The following is a 17,762-nucleotide window of genomic DNA, read 5'->3' as shown; positions in this document are numbered from 1 at the left end:
GGAGCCAGCCACAACGTCTGTGGGAGTCCAGAATCTGGGACACTTCAAACTCCTCCCCCCATTGATCTGGATTGGTGGTGGGGGCCGTGGTCGAGCACTCAAGGGATGAGGTGGGAGAGCCGGATTGAGTAGCAGTTGATGGAACACAAGATGGATGTGAAGGGATGCTGGGAGCTGCAACTGGAAAGCCACCGGGTTCATCTGTGGGTGATCAGGAACGAGCCTATATGTCGAGCATCCAGCTTTCTGGTTTGCCTTTGGGAACGCAAGAATTTGGTTGAGAGCCACACCCAGTCCCCTAGCTTCAAGGGAGAGCCAGGCTGGCGATGGCCATCAGTAAATCATTTGTATGTTTCCTTTGCCTGATCCAACAGATCCCTCAGGACCGCCTGTATGGCCTGCAACTCCTAAAGCATGAGATCTGCAGTGGGAACCAGCAACAGAGGCAAGACCGATGGGAAAAACCGGGGGTGGTAGCCGTAGATGCTGAAGAAGGGGGGTTGTTGTGTGGATGCATGTGAAGAGTTATTGTACGCAAATTCTTCCAGAGGCAGCAGATCCACCTAATTGTCCTGCTGAAAGCTGATGTATTATGGCAAGTATTGATCCACCGTGGCATTTGAGCATTCTGTATGACCGTCTAATTGAGGATGGTGGGCCAAGGACAGATGGATTTGGACGTCAAGGGCAAAACAGGGCTTGCCAAAACAGGACAGTGAACTGGGTTCCTCGATCTGATATCAGGTGGCCCAGAAGGACATGTAGATGGAACATCTGGGTGAGAAACATCTGAGCAGTCTCTGGGGCTGAGGGACCACAAAAGGAGGTGGGCCATTTTTGTGAACAGGTCCACCACAACAAGCATAGTGATCATCCCCCAGAGGCAGGTAGATCAGTGACGAAGTCCAAGGAGATGAACAGCCTGGGTCCTGGGGGAGTCGGGAGAGGGTGCAGGAGCCCTGGCAGCTTTCCAGGGTGCAATCTAGCCCACTGGCAGGTATCACAGGCAGCTACATAATTACATCAGCATGTACCCAGGGCCACCAGGGCTCTCTCAAAACTAGGTGCAAGGTTTTCTAGGTTCCAAAGTGCCCTGCTGACTGGCTGTTGTGGGACAGGTGAAGCACCTCACCTCGAAGGGTGCCCAGGGGCACATACAGCCAATTCCAGTGATTCAAGGCATCACCATGTAGCAAGCATTGATTAAGCTGTCTGGCGCTTTGCAGGTACTCAAGGTTCCAATGGTCAGTCTGTATCTGCACTGGATGGTATGCCCCTTCCAGAAGGTGGCGCCAAGTCTCAAATGCCACCTTGATTGCCAGCAGCTCTTTTTCCCAGATCGTGTAGTTCTGTTCTGAAGTGTTGAGTTTTCGGGAGTGGAACACACAGTGGAGCCGGGACTGGCCCTTATCAACTGGCTGTAACAACAACAGGGCTGCTGCTACGGCTTTGTCCGATGCGTTGGCTTCCACGGTGAACAGTCTGGCAGGGTTGGGCTGTTGAAGGATGGGTTCTGAGGTGAAGGCCTCTTTGAGGCACTGAAACGCCTGTTGAGCCACTTCTGTCCAACAGACCAGAAAAGGTCTGAGATGGGCACGGTTAACTCGGAGAAGTGGAGATGAATCGGCGGTAATAGTTGGCAAAGCCTAATAAGTGTTGCACGTCCTTGACACAGCAGGATGCTTGCCATTATAGGATGGTTTCTATCTGGGTCTTGGCTGGGTTTATCTGGATACCAGAGGGGGAGATATGGTGGCCTAGGAAGTTGATGGTGGTTAGGTCAAACTCACACTTTTCTAAATTGGTGAAGAGGTGATGCTCCCTCAGGCACTGCAACACTGCTCGAACATGCTTCTCATGTTCCTGGGGGTCTCATGAGTATATCAGGATGTCATCCAGATAAATCACCAGGAAACAGTCTAGGAAATCCCAGAAGATATTGTTCATGAAATGCTGGCAGACTTCAAGAACATTACATAGGCCAAACAGCATCACGGTATGCTCAAAGTGTCCATACCTGGTGCGAAAGGCCATCTCCCACTCATCTCCCTTTTGGATGTGCACTAGATTATAGGCCCCCCTCAAGTCCAACTTGGTAAATATTCAGGCTCCACATAACCGCTCCAGGATCAACAGCAGAGGATAAGGGCCCAGTAATCATTACAAAGCCGGAGGTCCCCACATTTTTTCCCCACAAACAGTACCAGGGCAGCAGCTGGTGACATAGAGGGTCAGATAAATCCTCGACACAGATTCTTGTCTATGAATTCCCGTAGGGCTGCCAATTTGGGTTCAGACAAGGAGTAAATCTGCCCAACAAGGATCTTGGCCCCTGGGAGCAATTCAATCGCGCGGTCATAGGGATGATGGGGTGGTAGCTGATCGGCCTCCCATTTCCCAAACACGTCACCGAACTCCTGGTACTTTTCTGGCAGTTTATCTAGTTTGGGGCCCTCTTCCAGGGTGGTCAGGACCAGCTCCGATGGTCCCCAGCAAGCAGTTTGACAGTATGAGGAGGTGAAGGACAACAGGCCTGTTGACCACTTGATATTCAGGTCATGTTGTTGGAGCCAAGCCAGACCAAGCACTAACAGGAAGTGGGGAGCTGCCACCAGGTAGAATTGGATTCTTTCCCGGTGTCCTCTCAGGGCCATCTCCAGGAGTATAGTTTCCTGTACCGCTGGTCCAGATGTAAGCAGTCAACCATCAATTGTTTCCACCAGTACAGGCTGGACAGTAGGTTGTTGTGGGATGTGGTGCAGGTCTGCAACAAATATGTCCATGAAGTTACTGGACGGGTCTGAGTTCAACAGGGCTTGTACTTGCAGAGTCCCCTGCCCGGGAACCTCCAGGGAAACTGGCACAGTCAGGTATTTGGGTGGCAAAGGACTGAGCTGGCAGGACCTCTTGATGGCAGGATCACCCTGGTCTAGGGGCCCATAAAAGCCAGAGCACTGGGGTTTCCCGGGGTCGAGGATGATGGTCAGTTGGCTGGGCATTGGACCACAAAATGTCATTGGGTTTCACAGAATAGGCACAGGCCCAGCTGCCTGCACCTCTGCTTCTCGCAGGGGATAGGCGTGGACGAGCCCCTCCCAGCTGCATGGGTTCCTCTGGTGGGGAGGGGTCCCTACAAGAAGGCTCCAGGGAGACTCTCAGTGGGGCAAGATCTCCCCAGGCTGACCAGGCCCAGGTTGAGGCTCATCTGCTTTCCAATCTCCCATCAATCTGCAGACACAGGTGGATTAGAGTTTGCAGGGTTGCTGGTCGCTCTTCCAGAGCCAGCTCATCCAAAAGTTCATCTGACAGGCCCTCCTGGAATTGATCCATGAGTGCTGCTTTATTCCACCCCAAGTCTTGTTGCAGCAAGCAGAACTCACGTCACATACTCTGCCAGAAGGCACCAGCCCTGCCTCTGCCTACAGACCCGGCAGTTGGCAGTGGCTGACCTCACAGGATACTCAAACATGGCCTGCAGCTCCCTGGTGAATGCAGCCAGATCAGTTAGCAGTGGGCAGCACTCCAGTAACAAGGGCGTACCCCACCCAGCCACCACTCCTGTGAACAGGCTAATTAGAAACCCAACCCGGGTCTTATCATCAGGGAAGGCTTCTGGTTTCAAGTCCACAAATAGTTGGATTTGTGCAAAAAATGCTGAGAACTGGTCAGGAACCCTGGAGAACTTCTCTGGAACTGTCACCAGGCATTTGACTTTCATGGCTGATGAGGTGGGGTGGCTCCTTCCAGCTGAGCTTATATAGCTTGAACAGCCATCATTAGCTGGTTTATCTGCGAACGCATGAGTATATTTTCCTGCTGGAGTGGTTCCATAGCAGACAAATTCCCAGCCCTTGCTTCTCCTATTTGGGCTAGAAGCTTGCTGTCAGTATCTGCCGGCTGTACCAAGGTGATTAATGGCACTGTAAAACAATTAGCCTGCAGCTGCCTCAGCAGGGGCTTGGTTGTAGAGCAGATAAGCAAGGGAGAGGGTCAAGAGGTCTCAGTAGACGTACCAGTTCATCTTCCAAAAGACAAAGTCAGTTAACAAGGCAAAGGGTTGATACTCCAACAAGGTAATCAGAGTTTCAAGGCATGGCTGGCAAGGGTCTGATGCTGGTGTCCAACAATGCTTCCAGCGGAGGGCAAAGGCCTCTCACTGCCTTTTAAGTTCCCCTCCCTGGTTCAGGTGTTAGCAATCAGCCCTCTGACTCCCAGGAGCTTATAGCCCTAAATGGCCAGAATGTCTGTGCTACTCGCAGGGGTCTTCGCTCTGCAGGGAGCGGAGGGGCCTCCTGTTCACTCCCCGATTCTGACTGAGGGGCTTCAGCTGTGTCCTGAACATCTTCCAGTGGTAGCAGGTCTGGAGCTGCATCTTGGGTGAGTTTGCTTGTTCCTTCTCCTGAGTCTGCTGTGCCTATCCACTGCTCCTCATCCTGCTCTGAGGACTCATCCGACAGAGGCATGACATTTGCAAACAGTTCACAGTGGGCCTCTGAAGGGTCTAAAAGTCCATTTTCTGGAGAAGTGAACCTTCTTCTCTGCCCTCACTGGCACACAGTATGCATGGTTATGATGTTTTACTCAAGCCCAATCAGCCTCATGTCTTTCACCACTTGTCCTCTAGCCATCGTCCAGTCTGTTTCATTGCCCTTAGTTCACTGTTTTACTAAGTTGCAATCTGGGCTCCACAATGCCAGAAAGGGCACTTAGGGGCAGCTGTGTTAAGAGCCCGACGTTTGTTGTTCCACAGCATGACAAGGGCTTCAACAAATAGGGTGACCTACTCTATCTACTGGAAACTCCCCCAGGGCATTTAGGAATCCTGTGGATTACAATAGTTTCTAGGGACAGATATCTTAATCTGTCCACCACCCCTGCAGAAGAAGATAGGAGCTGTAAGTCTATATGTCACCAGGAAGTGGTCTGACCATGACAATGGGGTGACATCCTCCACCACCCTATCTCCAGACTACTCCTTCCTCCATCTGGAGCAAAAACCAAGTCGAGGGTGTGCCCTGCCCTACATGTTGGACCAGTGACAAACTGAGACAGCCCCATAGTTGTCATGGAGGCCATGAAGTTCTGAGCCATAACACTGGAGGCAGCCTCAGCATGGACATTGAAATCACCCACGACTATCTTTCTGGTCTCCTCCAATACCACAGACAAAACAGCCTCTGCCAGCTCGGTCAGAGAAGCTGCTGGGCAGCAGGGTAGATGGTACACCAGCATAGTTTACTGTCTCCTTGGCCCAACACCAGGGGCAGGCCCTCATGGCTGTTGGAAGTAGGCCAAGAGCAACTCCTGTTTTGTTCTTTTGTTTATGTTCCAGAAGGGAGATAGAGTTAGGGTCCTCCAGATGGATAGGCTTGATTACCCATACCTGTGATGCTCTGACTGACTTCCTTCCGTTGCTAGACTGATACATCTTGGGGAAGCTTATCTGCCCCTCCTCCTTCCGCCCTTTCTTCTCTTCTCTTCTCTTCTCTTCTCTTCTCTTCTCTTCTCTTCTCTGACTGTCCAAGAGAGAGGAGACAGCTTTGTCTCTGCTCTCTCTCTCCTGAGCCGTGAGGGCGACTTCCAAGCCTGGGCGTTGTGCCTCCAACTTAGTTAGTTAGTTAGAACTAGGTAAGCCTTTCTATCTACTGTGTATTTCTATAAATAAAGTAGCTTTTCTTATTTTTCTAAGTCTTAAGTCTCAGTGATGCTGATGCAGGGTAAAAGCCTGCTTTCTTAGGTAAATGCACACACTGGCACACACGCATTTCAGACAACTGACATTCTCTGCTAACAAATATACAAATTTACACGACAACAATGGCCAGCTCCAAGGCAGAGTGGTTTCCTGGTGACAGAGATAGAAGTTTTGTAGACCACAACAACCCCTCCCCCCGTGCTGGGGTTGCACGAGTATCAAGGTGGGCAAAGCTGGGTCAGATCAACTCCCCCCAGCTCACCCATCCAGGTCTTGGAAATACACACAAAATTGGCATACTCATCCATGATCAAATCATGGATGAGTGTAGTCTTATTGTGTAAAAGGCCTCAGTCTGCTCCCAACCTTTGTCAGAGCAAGTTGCTCACTGTGATGTCCCTAAATTTTAATATCTGTAAATATGGTAAGTGCAGGTTTATTAAGTGATATATGGTAAGTGACTGAGTAAGAGGGGGGAGTACATGGGCTAGAATGCTAGAGAATGTTGGATGATGATTGGCTGAGTGTTTGAATGGCTGAAGGTATAAATGAGAGGATGACAGTTGATTTCTGGGGGGGAGTGGTTGGCGATTGGTTGTGGAGTGTGGATTGGAGTTGGTTGTGGGTTGGATTATATTTGGCTGGTATTTAGGCAGAATATATAAGACTGGAAACATAAAGAGTGACACTAAATGAAACCATACGCTTGTTGAACATTCCTAAAGTAATCTTGTTATTTCCTGGTGTTATCAAATAAATACTTGTATTGGTTTACCTAAAGCCTGATCCTTGGCTGGGGATACACAGACCAGAAGGGAGAGCAGGGTAATTACCAAGGCTGGAGGGAAACTGTATCTAATGGTGGCAGCGGTGAAGGGAGATATTGTAACACTGTCAAGTATCCAGAGCAACCCAGGATTGTATGCTTTATAGACAAAGATACAGGGGGGTTGTGGACAGCAAGGGCACCCAGACACAAAGTAACAAGCCATAGGGAGACTAAGGCAAAGTCTCCAGCAGTACTGTTTACAGGGAGTGACTGGTGGTGCTGCCTAGCAGTGGGATCTTGTGAGATCTGTGCTAGAGTGGGTGAGCTGAAGAAAAAATAAAAACTGTGTTTCTCCCTGGTAGTGGCCCTGGTGGGAGTATCACAGGTAGAGACAGCTGTGTCACATCGAGCTGTCTGAGGTCCAGCATCCTTCGACCAGCTTTTCTTCCAGCCTTGCCGCTTTCTCCGTGGGATCTGACATCGGACCAGAACACAACACCGAGGTTGCCACCTCTTCCCAATCCATGTAGAAAAGCCAAAGTGGCAGTTGAATCTTACTTCAATATTGTAACTGGGGCAGCAGCCTGTTACACCTGAGGGCAGCAGCTTAGCTTAGGGCAGGCTGCATGGCACAAACAGCTCAGTCCTTCACGCTGCTCCCCATCCTTCAGCAACTGCGGCCTGAAGTGGCCACCTCACTCTGCATAATGGTAGGGCTGGCCACCTGACACTATTCTCCTCTGTTCTTTTCCATTTTCCCACAAGGAAAAAGGAATTCACAATGAGAAATGTAGAATGCAAATAAATGAAACTGCAGAGGGACAGGTTTGGGAAGCATACGTTTCTTGTTACATATGCTCTGACAAAGGAAGTATATGGCAAAAATATACTGGAACAGAGACAGCAAATTAAAACAGTGATACAGGTAGCAAAGAAGGGCTGAAGGATACTAGCAGCAAGGATGAAGATCAGATGCCTAAGATATTTGTATGGTTCAGTACATAGGGAAGTGCTTGGACTGGATTGCAATTAGGAGTACAACTCACACATTCATTAGTTGATGGGGTGGGTGTTTATGAAGGTGTTTCATGGCATCTGGAGAGTGGGCTACCAGATTACTATTAAGCCTATAAAAGAATGCTTATCCTATTCCCAGAGCTGAGATACGAAGATGCTGCATGCATAGCAAGGTTACTCTCATTATGAAACACCTTCCATATGTTCTTCAAAGCATATCTGAATCTTCAGCGTAGGGGGAAGAAGTGCATTCCCCTCCTATTGGTTGCTGAGCATGGGATGTTTATGCATCGCCAATAATTGTTGTCACTCTGTTTTAAAAGTGCATAATATATAATCCAATGAGTGACAGATGAGACATCTGGAAGATGGAGAGTCATCCATTCTTGCTGACATTTCAGCTTGCTGCCAAAGTGACCTTGCCTGAGGCCAAAGCTAGACATGAAACACAGCTGAGTGCATCTTTTCCCCTAAAGGAGTTCAAACAACAAAAAAGTAGCCACAGGATGCTGTGAGTTTAAGCAATGTTGAAAGGTGGGGAGGCATTGCTCATTCAGCCATTTTTCCATCTCTCTCCTCCTCTCCCCAGGTTCTATTCCACCCAGAGGAAAAATATATGGGGACTTGTTGCTCTAAGGCACAAAAGAATTTCCAGCTCAATGTCAAGTATGACTAGTATAACTGACATCCTATTAAAAACAATCATAAAGATAAAGCCTCTAATACAGTGCATTGAACACATTTAAGACTAGACTTGTCTTCTCATGAAGAGTCACAACTATCCTTAATGGTGTCATAGGTTGGGATGAGCTAGAATTCCGCTCAGTTTGGATTTGGTACTGAATTTTCCATTAATTTGTTTATTCTCAATCAATGAAGATTGGAGCTTAATGTAGCAAATTTCTGCTGCTTTTTTTAAAACAGACTTTTTAAAAAAAAATCCACCTCGAAAACATTGATTATAAGAATGATAATTTATTGATATTTCCTTTTAAAATATCAATATTTTCTTTAAAAATATCAGTATTAATATTAATATTTTTTCCAAGAGAAAAAACATATGGATCGGTAACAGCAGCAGCTAGTGGATACAGAACAAGCTTGAATCGATGCCGGCCTGTTAGGTCGACAGAATGCTTGCGAACTGGCACCAGACAATGGATCCCACCCTAGTCATAGGCAACCTGAGGGTAGGGGGAAGGGGGAGAAAGAGCTGCCCCAGACAAGTAGCTTGCTCCCTATTCATATCCCATTTCCAAGAAGGCACTTTTTACAATTGGAGACCTGAATCAAAATTAAAATACAGTAAAGTTGCAATCCCAACATAAGAACATAAGAAGAGCATTGCTGGATCAGACCAAAGACATATATAGTCCAGCATTATTTTGTTACAATAGCCATCCAGATGCCCACTGAAAGCCCACCATAGGACACAAGCACAATGGCACTCTCCCCGCTCATGTTCCCCAGTAACTGGTACAGAAGCATACCAGGTTTGATACCAGAGATACAGCCATCATGGCTACTAACCACTGGTAGCTTTATCCTCCAAGAATAATGCAAAACATGCTAAAACAACAGGACACATTTCAAAGACAATATAAGATGGGTGTGTTAATGTGAAACATATCACTATTTGTCTTCCAGGAATATAATTGGAGCAAAGTTTGCCTCCCTTCCAAAACAGACTTTGCCAGTTCTATGCTCTCACTGAATATTTATTTTGGTACCACAAATGGATGGTGTATGCATCACACACAACATGCTTCCTCCCAAGGGTGGGAAATTTAAAATAAGTCGTTATGGCTGTGATTTAGTTGTTTCAGTAATCACCAGGGGGACTTATTCAGTGTCTGCAAGGGAAGAGGACCATCACCGCCCAGGGAGGGAGAGCCATCTGCCTGCTTTGCTGCTGCTGCTTGGTCAACATCTCTGCTCTCTCCTTCTTGGGCTCCTGCTCTGCACGTGGGCACCTTGCAGGACCAGGCCCCAGGTGGCGTTATACGTGGGAAGAAGAACGGTCTTAGAGCTGGCGTTTGGGCGCACAGAATACGGGACTGTGTCTTCTGTGTGGGTTTGAAGTGGATGAATGGGTGTTATATGAGTGTATGTTGTGAGTGAATGTGTATTTTTATGTATATGAGTTTTTTGTATTTATAGTTTATCATGTGCCTCGGGAAGAGATTTTATCATCAAGAGGGGAGACCTGAGGGGGCCCCAATTGCCGTAGTGACGGGTAGAGGGAGGTACGGTGAAATGAGAGGGACGTGCCAGGTAAGGAGAACGCGGCCCAGACATGTAGTGGCTGTGCCGCGTTCTGGTCCTTCTCATACCCGCAGGGTTGTTGGTTGTCCTATCAGCCAACTCTCAGATCTCCAGTTGCTGCTTTTTAATGCCAGATCGGTACATAATAAAACCTCCCTCGTCCATGATTTGATTGTGGACGAGGTGGCCGATCTGGCATGTATAACCGAGACCTGGGTGGGCGAACAGGGAGGAGTTAGTCTCTCCCAGCTCTGCCCACCGGGGTATCTGGTTCAGCATCATGGTAGATTTGAGGGTCGGGGAGGTGGGGTTGCTGTGGTCTATAAGAGTTCCATCTCACTCACCAAACACAATGTCCATGCAATCACTGGTCTGGAGTGTTTGCACCTTGTGCTGGGCCAGAGGGACAAACTGGGAATCCTTTTGGTGTACCGCCCACCTTGCTGCCCAATGGCTTCCCTAACTGAGCTGACAGAAGTGGTCTCGGAGATACTGTTGAGATCCCCCAGACTATTAGTACTGGGAGATCTCAACATTCATGCTGAGGCTACTTTGTCTGGGGCAGCTCAGGACTTCATGGCCGCCATGACAACCATGGGGCTGTCTCAATATGTTAGTGGCCCAACACATACATCGGGGCATACTCTTGACCTGGTCTTTGCTACTGGACATGGGGATAGTGATCTGGATGTGGGGAGTTTTACATCTCTCCCGTTGTCATGGACAGATCATTGCTTGCTGAAGTTTAGACTTTCAGTAGCCTTTTCCCTCTGCAAGGGTGGGGGACCTATTAAATTGGTCCGCCCCCGGAGACTAATGAATTCTGAAGGTTTTCAAAAGGCTCTGGGGGTTTTTCCGGCTGATAAGACTGGCGTTCCTGTCGAAGCCCTGGTCGATCTGTGGAATACAGAGATGACCCGGGCTGTTGACACGATCGCTCCTGCGCGCCCTCTCCTATGTAGAGCTCATACAGCTCCTTGGTATACTCCGGAGCTGAGAGCGATGAAACAAGACAGGAGGCGGCTTGAGCGGAGATGGAGACGAACTCCCGACGAATGCAATTATGAGCTGGTTCGTGCTTCTACTAAGCTCTATGTAGGAGCGGTGAGGGCGGCAAAAAAACAACATTTCGCCGCCACTATTCAGTCATCTCTCTCACGCCCACGGGAGCTTTTTAAAGTGGTTCGTGGCCTACTTCATCCAGGCCTACAAGATACGGCAGATACATCGGTAGCTCGATGTAATAAATTTGCTGAACAGTTCCAGCATAAGATCTCATGCATTCGCCGGGACTTAGACTCCTATTTAATAGCAGTTAATCCTACTGAGGTATCCAGAGCACAGTCTTGTCATATTTTGTTGGATGAGTTTCAGTTGGTTCAGTTCGAGGACGTGGACAAGGTGCTTGGACAGGTTCGTGCGACCACTTCGGTACTGGATCCTTGCCCCTCTTGGCTAATTAAAACTAGCAAGGAAGGAACAGTTGGCTGGGCCAAGGAAGTGATTAATGCCTCTTTACGAGAGGGAGTGGTCCCTGGCTGTCTGAAAGAGGCGGCAGTGAGACCACTCCTGAAAAAACCTTCCTTGGACCCAGAGGACTTTAACAACTATAGACCAGTAGCCAATGTTCCGTTCCTGGGCAAGATCCTGGAACGTGTGGTTGCTGACCAGCTCCAGGCGCTATTGGATGAAACCGATTATCTAGATCCATTTCAATCGGGGTTCAGGCCTGGTTTTGGCACTGAGACTGCCTTGGTCGCCCTGTTTGATGACCTATGTCGGGAGAGAGACAGAGGGAGTGTAACTCTGTTGATTCTCCTTGATCTCTCAGCGGCTTTTGATACCATCGACCATGGTATCCTTCTGGAGAGGCTTGCGGAATTGGGAGTTGGAGGCACTGCTTGGCAGTGGTTCCGCTCCTACTTAGCGGGTCGTCTCCAGAAGATAGTGCTTGGGGAACATTGCTCGACACCGTGGGTTCTCCAATGTGGGGTCCCGCAGGGTTCGGTTCTGTCTCCCATGCTTTTTAACATTTATATGAAGCCGCTGGGGGCGGTCATCAGGAGTTTTGGAGTGCGTTGTCATCAGTATGCTGATGACACACAGCTCTACTTCTCCTTTACATCTTCTTCAGGTGAGGCAGTCGACGTGCTGAACCGTTGCCTGGCCGCGACAATGGACTGGATGAGAACTAACAAACTGAGACTCAATCCTGACAAGACTGAGATGCTGTTGGTGGATGGTTTCTCTGTTCGGATGGTGGATATATACCCTGTCCTGGATGGGGTTACACTCCCCCTAAAGGAACAGGTGCGTAGTCTGGGAGTCATCTTAGACTCTTCCCTCACACTTGAGGCTCATGTAGCCTCGGTGGCCCGGAATGAGTTCTACCAACTTCGGTTGGCAGCCCAGCTACGTCCCTATCTGAGTAAGGAGGACCTCTCATCAGTGGTACATGCTATGGTAACCTCGCGTCTGGACTACTGCAATGCGCTTTACGTAGGGCTACCTTTGAAGATGATTCGGAAGCTACAGCTAGTGCAAAATGCAGCGGCCAGACTGCTAACAAGAACTAAGCGGTCTGAGCATATAACACCTGTGCTAGCCCGTTTGCACTGGCTTCCAATATGCTTCCGGGCCAGATTCAAAGTGTTGGTACTTACCTATAAAGCCTTATACGGCGCGGGACCACGATATCTGTCGGAACGCCTCTCCCGATATGAACCGGCCCGTACACTACGGTCTACTACGAAGGCCCTCCTCCGGGTTCCGACTCATAGGGAAGCCTGGAGAGTGGTGACAAGATCTAGGGCCTTCTCAGTGGTGGCCCCCGAACTATGGAATGGTCTCCCCGAGGAGGTGCGCCTGGCGCCGACACTATCATCTTTTCGGCGCCAGGTTAAAACCTTTCTCTTCTCTGAGGCATTTTAATTCCTGTTAATTCTAAATTATTATATTTTGATTTTAGACTGTACAGTTTTGTGTACAGTTTTGTGTTATTTTTATTGTATTTTTAATGTTCACCGCCCAGAGAGCTGTTGCTAGTCGGGCGGTATATAAGCTTAAATAAATAAATAAATAAATAAAAATAAATTCCCTTATAAACATGGATATGATCATGCTATAAGCCAGGGCAGGGGAATTGTGGCCCTCCAAAAGTTGTTGGACTACAGCTTTCATCATCTCTGGCCATTGGCCATGCTTGCTGTGGCTGATGGAAGTGGGAGACTAACAACATGTGGAGGGCCACAGGGTTTCCACCCCTGTTGTAAGTGATATACATTTGCACCCAGTAGTGTAGTTGAAAATTCAGAAATGCAGGGTCCCTTCATGTTAGTCACAGCCACACCCCTCTCATCCCCTTTTTTTGCTGCTGAGTTGAGAATGAGATCCTTGTTAATGCCTTATTCCACAACAGACAATCCTAGCAGCAAATAAGCATGAAAGAGGAGAGTGTTAGCTACTGAGAAGATTCTTCTCAGTGGCTGACTCACCTCTTTTCACTCTGATTGGCTCCAATCAGCAGGAAAGGACAAGAAAGCAAGTTAGAAGACTCTTTTCAGTGGCTAACACACTTCCCTTTCACTCTGATTGGCTCATAGGATGCTGGAGACATAGGGATCCTGCTGTGACCCTGCTCTCAAAAATGTAAGGGGTCTAAGATCCCCCTGAGACCCTGGACAACTACACCCGTTTGTACCTTAGAAAACAAGTCTATACAAAAGCCAGAAGATAATTTCTAAGATAAGGCTTAAGAATTTTGATTCCATCTATTCATATTTAGGAAAAGGTAGAGATGCTCCCACTCAACAGGGGGAGGAACTGTCTTCAGTGACATGAATGTCTTAGCATCATTATAGCCAATGCTACACTGTACAAGTGATAATTAAAATGGAAGCAACTATATATATATTTATACTGGTGAAATACATTGGATTAACAGGATTGAGCATGGGGTGCAACACAACTGAGATATGATTTGCAGTTTGATAAGTCACTAACATGCAGATTGCAAGAAGCAGACAATCCACTACATCAGAAGTAAATTCTTAGGTATTTATGTACCCAGAGATATGGCACCAAAGCCCAATTCATACATTAACCTTTGTGGCACATTGGCTGCCAAAAAGTGAAAAAGTCCTGCAGTGCACTCTTTTAATTTAACTATGGTTTAAGGTCAGGTAACACACATTTGATTGTAACACACATGAATGAATATAAGCTCCATTGGGTCCTGATGTTGCTTCACTGGTCTAGAATTTCATGTTGCCCAGATACATACCTTCAGTGCCATTTACAACCTTGATCAGGATGAATGATCCTGCATGTCACTCTCTAATCAAACATATGCTCTGTTAGTGCTGGCTGCTTTTGAGGCTCAGTCTTATATCTTGCATGGCTCAAAGCTAACTGTTCAGGCTCAACCTATTGGCAGATAAGAAGAGTAATTACACTGTCCAGTTACCTCTTTAATGTGTAGAAAATCCTTAGCATCAAAAGAGATGGCAGTGCTTGGTACAGGAACATCTTCATCCAGGGCTCCACAATAGCTCACATTAGTCTTAACAGCAAACGCTACAGGTTTTGACTGGGAACAGAAACACACTTCTGTTATACAGGGCCAGGAATGAGCAAGTGATCAGTCATGCAAAGCAGATGGAACAAGGGAAAAGGGCTACCTGAGTACCAGGAGACTCATGGTCTATAAAGCACAGGCAATAGCTCAGAGAACAAGGCTTCAAACCTACTTCCAACCCATGCTGGTTCAAGGCACACACACACAGACAGACAGAAATCTTGACACTGAGGCTGAATTTGTAGTGTGAGTACTATACAAAATTAGCCCAATGTTACTCAAACCAAAAAACATGGCCAGTTTATTTATTTATTTATTTATTTTCATTTCTAGACCGCCCATAGCTAATAGCTCTCTGGGCGGTGTACAAAACGAGATTAAAATACAATATAGAATAAAATCAGTAACAGAAAGGAACACATTAAACTAAAACATTAAACATAAAACATTGAACATTAAAATGCCTGGGAGTACAGCCAGGTCTTAACCTGGCGCCTAAAAGAAAGAACCGTAGGCGCCAGGCGTATTTCGTCCGGTAAGCTGTTCCATAATTTGGGGGCCACCACAGAAAGTTTAGTAGCTATTAGAGAAGTTTTGAAGGCTCCTATTACTTCCCTACTTTCAACTCTTCTCCTAAGACTAGTTCACACAATTATGCATCTTACCTGATTATTCAACATTTGATGACCACTCATGGTTGTATGTGTGAAATGACTTTATCAAAATGCATTGTCTGAATGGATATGAAAAGTTCTATTTGGGGTAACTCACCCACATATACAACTCATCAGTCAAGTGATATACATGAAAGCATAAACCAGCCCAAAGCCATGTACACATTAATGGTTCTTTCATGTAAGAAGCACACTTAGTCCTTAATCTTAACTGCATAACTTACCCAGAGAAGAATAAAAAGCAAGAGAACAAGTTTTAAGTTTTATATTATTTGCTATAAAAAAAAATAAAGGATAGTCCCACTTTATCCAGCCTTAGTACAAAATTTCCAGGAAAGAAGCTCCTTTTAATAAAGTATTTTTTGGGTGCGCTCGGTGTGTGTGAGGGAAACACTCTGACATAGTCAGGATACAGCTCCTTGACCACTGGATTGTGGCTGCTGCAGACAGCTTTCTCACAATTTGACAGAATGGCACTCCCTTGACAGGTGGCAGAGGCAGTTCTGTAATAGCTCTGTTTGCTGCAGAAATGTCTGCTGGTACGGGGGGCGGGGGAGAGAGAGAGAGAGAGAGAGAGAGAGGGAGGGAGGGAGAGAGGGAGAGAGAGGGAGAGAGGGAGGGAGGGAGAGGGGGGCAGAGAGGGAGAGAGGAAGAGAGGGAGGGAGAGAGGGAGAGAGAGACCAAGCACAGGGTGATGGTAGCTACCCTTTGCCTGCCTGCCCGAGTGTACCATGAAGAGAACTGTGCTCCAAGCTTTAGATTGCTATAGCAAAATGCTGCATGGTAAAAGAAAAAAAGGTAAGGCAGGCATCCCTGGATGCATTTTGGAAAAAGCCTTCAAGTAGTCTGTATGCAAGGGTTACTTGACCTGGTTGTTTCATTTCAGACATGCGTATTGTTAGTTCTGAATAAAACGTTTGCTGAAATATGTTGAACTGCTCTTCTTTTTTGTTGTGTATGAATCTATCTCTAGCCTTTCCATGTTATTCCTACCTCTGGTACCAAATTTTCTGTTAAAGAAGTAATGTCCAGGAATGCATGTACTTCGTTAACTGAGGTATTGCTGTAGTTTGTCAACCTTTCTCTGCAGGATAGTCCCAGATGAAACGTGCAAATACTACCACTGCTCTCAAATGCTAATTTGTCTGAGAATGTCAAGCACCTTGGCTGTTAGTGAAGGTGAGCAGAACTTATCAGCCTTTTACTCCACTCTTATAGATGTTCGCAATACAATACACTATCCACTGACTTTAAATCAAATCACTCACTTCCAGGGAATGGGTTGAATCTAGAGACCCGTGAGTGGCGCTCCAGTCACAGAATGGAATGCTCCAGAAGGGGCTGGAGGCAATTCCAACTTTCCCCAGCCAAAAAATCTGCTCCAGAGGGTTAGAGTTCTTCTACAGAATACAGTCATCCTTCTGATCATGGAGCAGAATGGGAGGTGGCAGACGAGGGAACTGGGAAAGGTTTCTTTCCCCTCATTCCATTCACAGAAGATTCCACTGGATCAAAGATCCTTCCACAAATAGAAGGACTCCTTTGATGTGCAGAGATCCTCCTCTGGATTCAACTCAATAATGTTAAAGACCGGAGTGTCAGTGACTCAGATCAATTATCTACCTCAGTGGCTCCCAGACTATTTCCCCCCATGGACCACTTGAAAACTGAGGTTCTATCTGGTGGATCACTTAAAGATCTTTCTGCCTGTTGTAGTGATTATAATGCACTATGCTAGATGCTGTATGATTTTTAATTTTATTTTTACAGACACATCACGTACCACCTGAATGAAACTCATAGACCGCTATTGGTCTGCAGACCACAGTTTGGGACCCCTGATCTGCCTAACACAGTATTCCCCTTCCACAACACCTCAAATCACTACTCAGCCTGATCCTTTAGTTCAATCCAAACTGGGGATGGGAAACCTGTGGCCCTCCAAAGGTTGTTAGACACCATCACCCCAGCCAGCATGGCCAATGGTCAGAGAAGATGGGGGTTATACTCCAACAATATCTGGAGGGCCAGACTCCCATTCCTGATCTAAAGTTTAGGAACAGTGATTGAAAAATCATCATCTTGACAGCCACAGACATGACTATTTTGTATAAATTCATGGGGTCTAGGGTTTGTCTTGAACAGATTTGCATGAACAATCACACCCCAATGAGCAGCAAAGAATTCCACAAATCCAACATGTGCCATAGCCACAGTCTAAAGCCCAGCACTCGGAAGGGCTTCTGATTTCTTTTTCTTGTATTTGCTATATCACTTCATTAAAGGTCATCAATCCATCTTGTACAACTGTCTGCTCTGATTAAAAGAGACTGAGCCCAAAACTTCCTATGTTTAAAACATGTGCTGTGCCACCAACATGGACCCAGCTTCTTCCCACAGTCATGCATAGAGATTTCATTTAAAGTTTTGTGGACATCTGACTGAACGCAGTTGGCTGGGTTCCACACAGAGTGGGAAACAGGACCCTCAGTGCTACCCAGCATCACAACAAATATTCATTGAAGTCCCCTCATCCAGCATTTAAACAGACATAAAGTAATATCAAAGGGAATTTCAGGCAGGGTTTTTACTGAACGTCATTTCTGAAACTGGTTTTTACCACTCTTTGAAACTCTTGTTAAATTCCAGTTTAAGCTAACAACACACCCTTTTAAAAGTTGTTCTATTATATGCCACACTGCAACGGATTACTCTTAACGCACATTATATTCTAGTACTGACATCCTAGTACAAAGCATCACATAG

The 17,762-nt window shown here is 46.8% G+C and overlaps 1 protein-coding gene across 3 annotated transcripts in view; it reads right to left on the bottom strand.

The window, feature by feature from the left end:
• CACNB4 (calcium voltage-gated channel auxiliary subunit beta 4) overlaps window positions 1-17,762 on the bottom strand; it is a 252,585-nt gene that overhangs the window by 66,216 nt on the left and 168,607 nt on the right. For all 3 annotated transcript variants that reach the window (XM_061608779.1, XM_061608781.1, XM_061608780.1), the window contains one exon: window positions 14,212-14,334. In XM_061608779.1, coding sequence (XP_061464763.1) covers window positions 14,212-14,334 — 123 coding nt within the window. The remainder of the gene's footprint in view (window positions 1-14,211; window positions 14,335-17,762) is intronic.

This window comes from Rhineura floridana, chromosome 2 (assembly GCF_030035675.1).
Source record: "Rhineura floridana isolate rRhiFlo1 chromosome 2, rRhiFlo1.hap2, whole genome shotgun sequence".
Classification (NCBI taxonomy): domain Eukaryota; kingdom Metazoa; phylum Chordata; class Lepidosauria; order Squamata; family Rhineuridae; genus Rhineura; species Rhineura floridana.
This window is presented reverse-complemented; position numbering and strand designations above follow the sequence as displayed.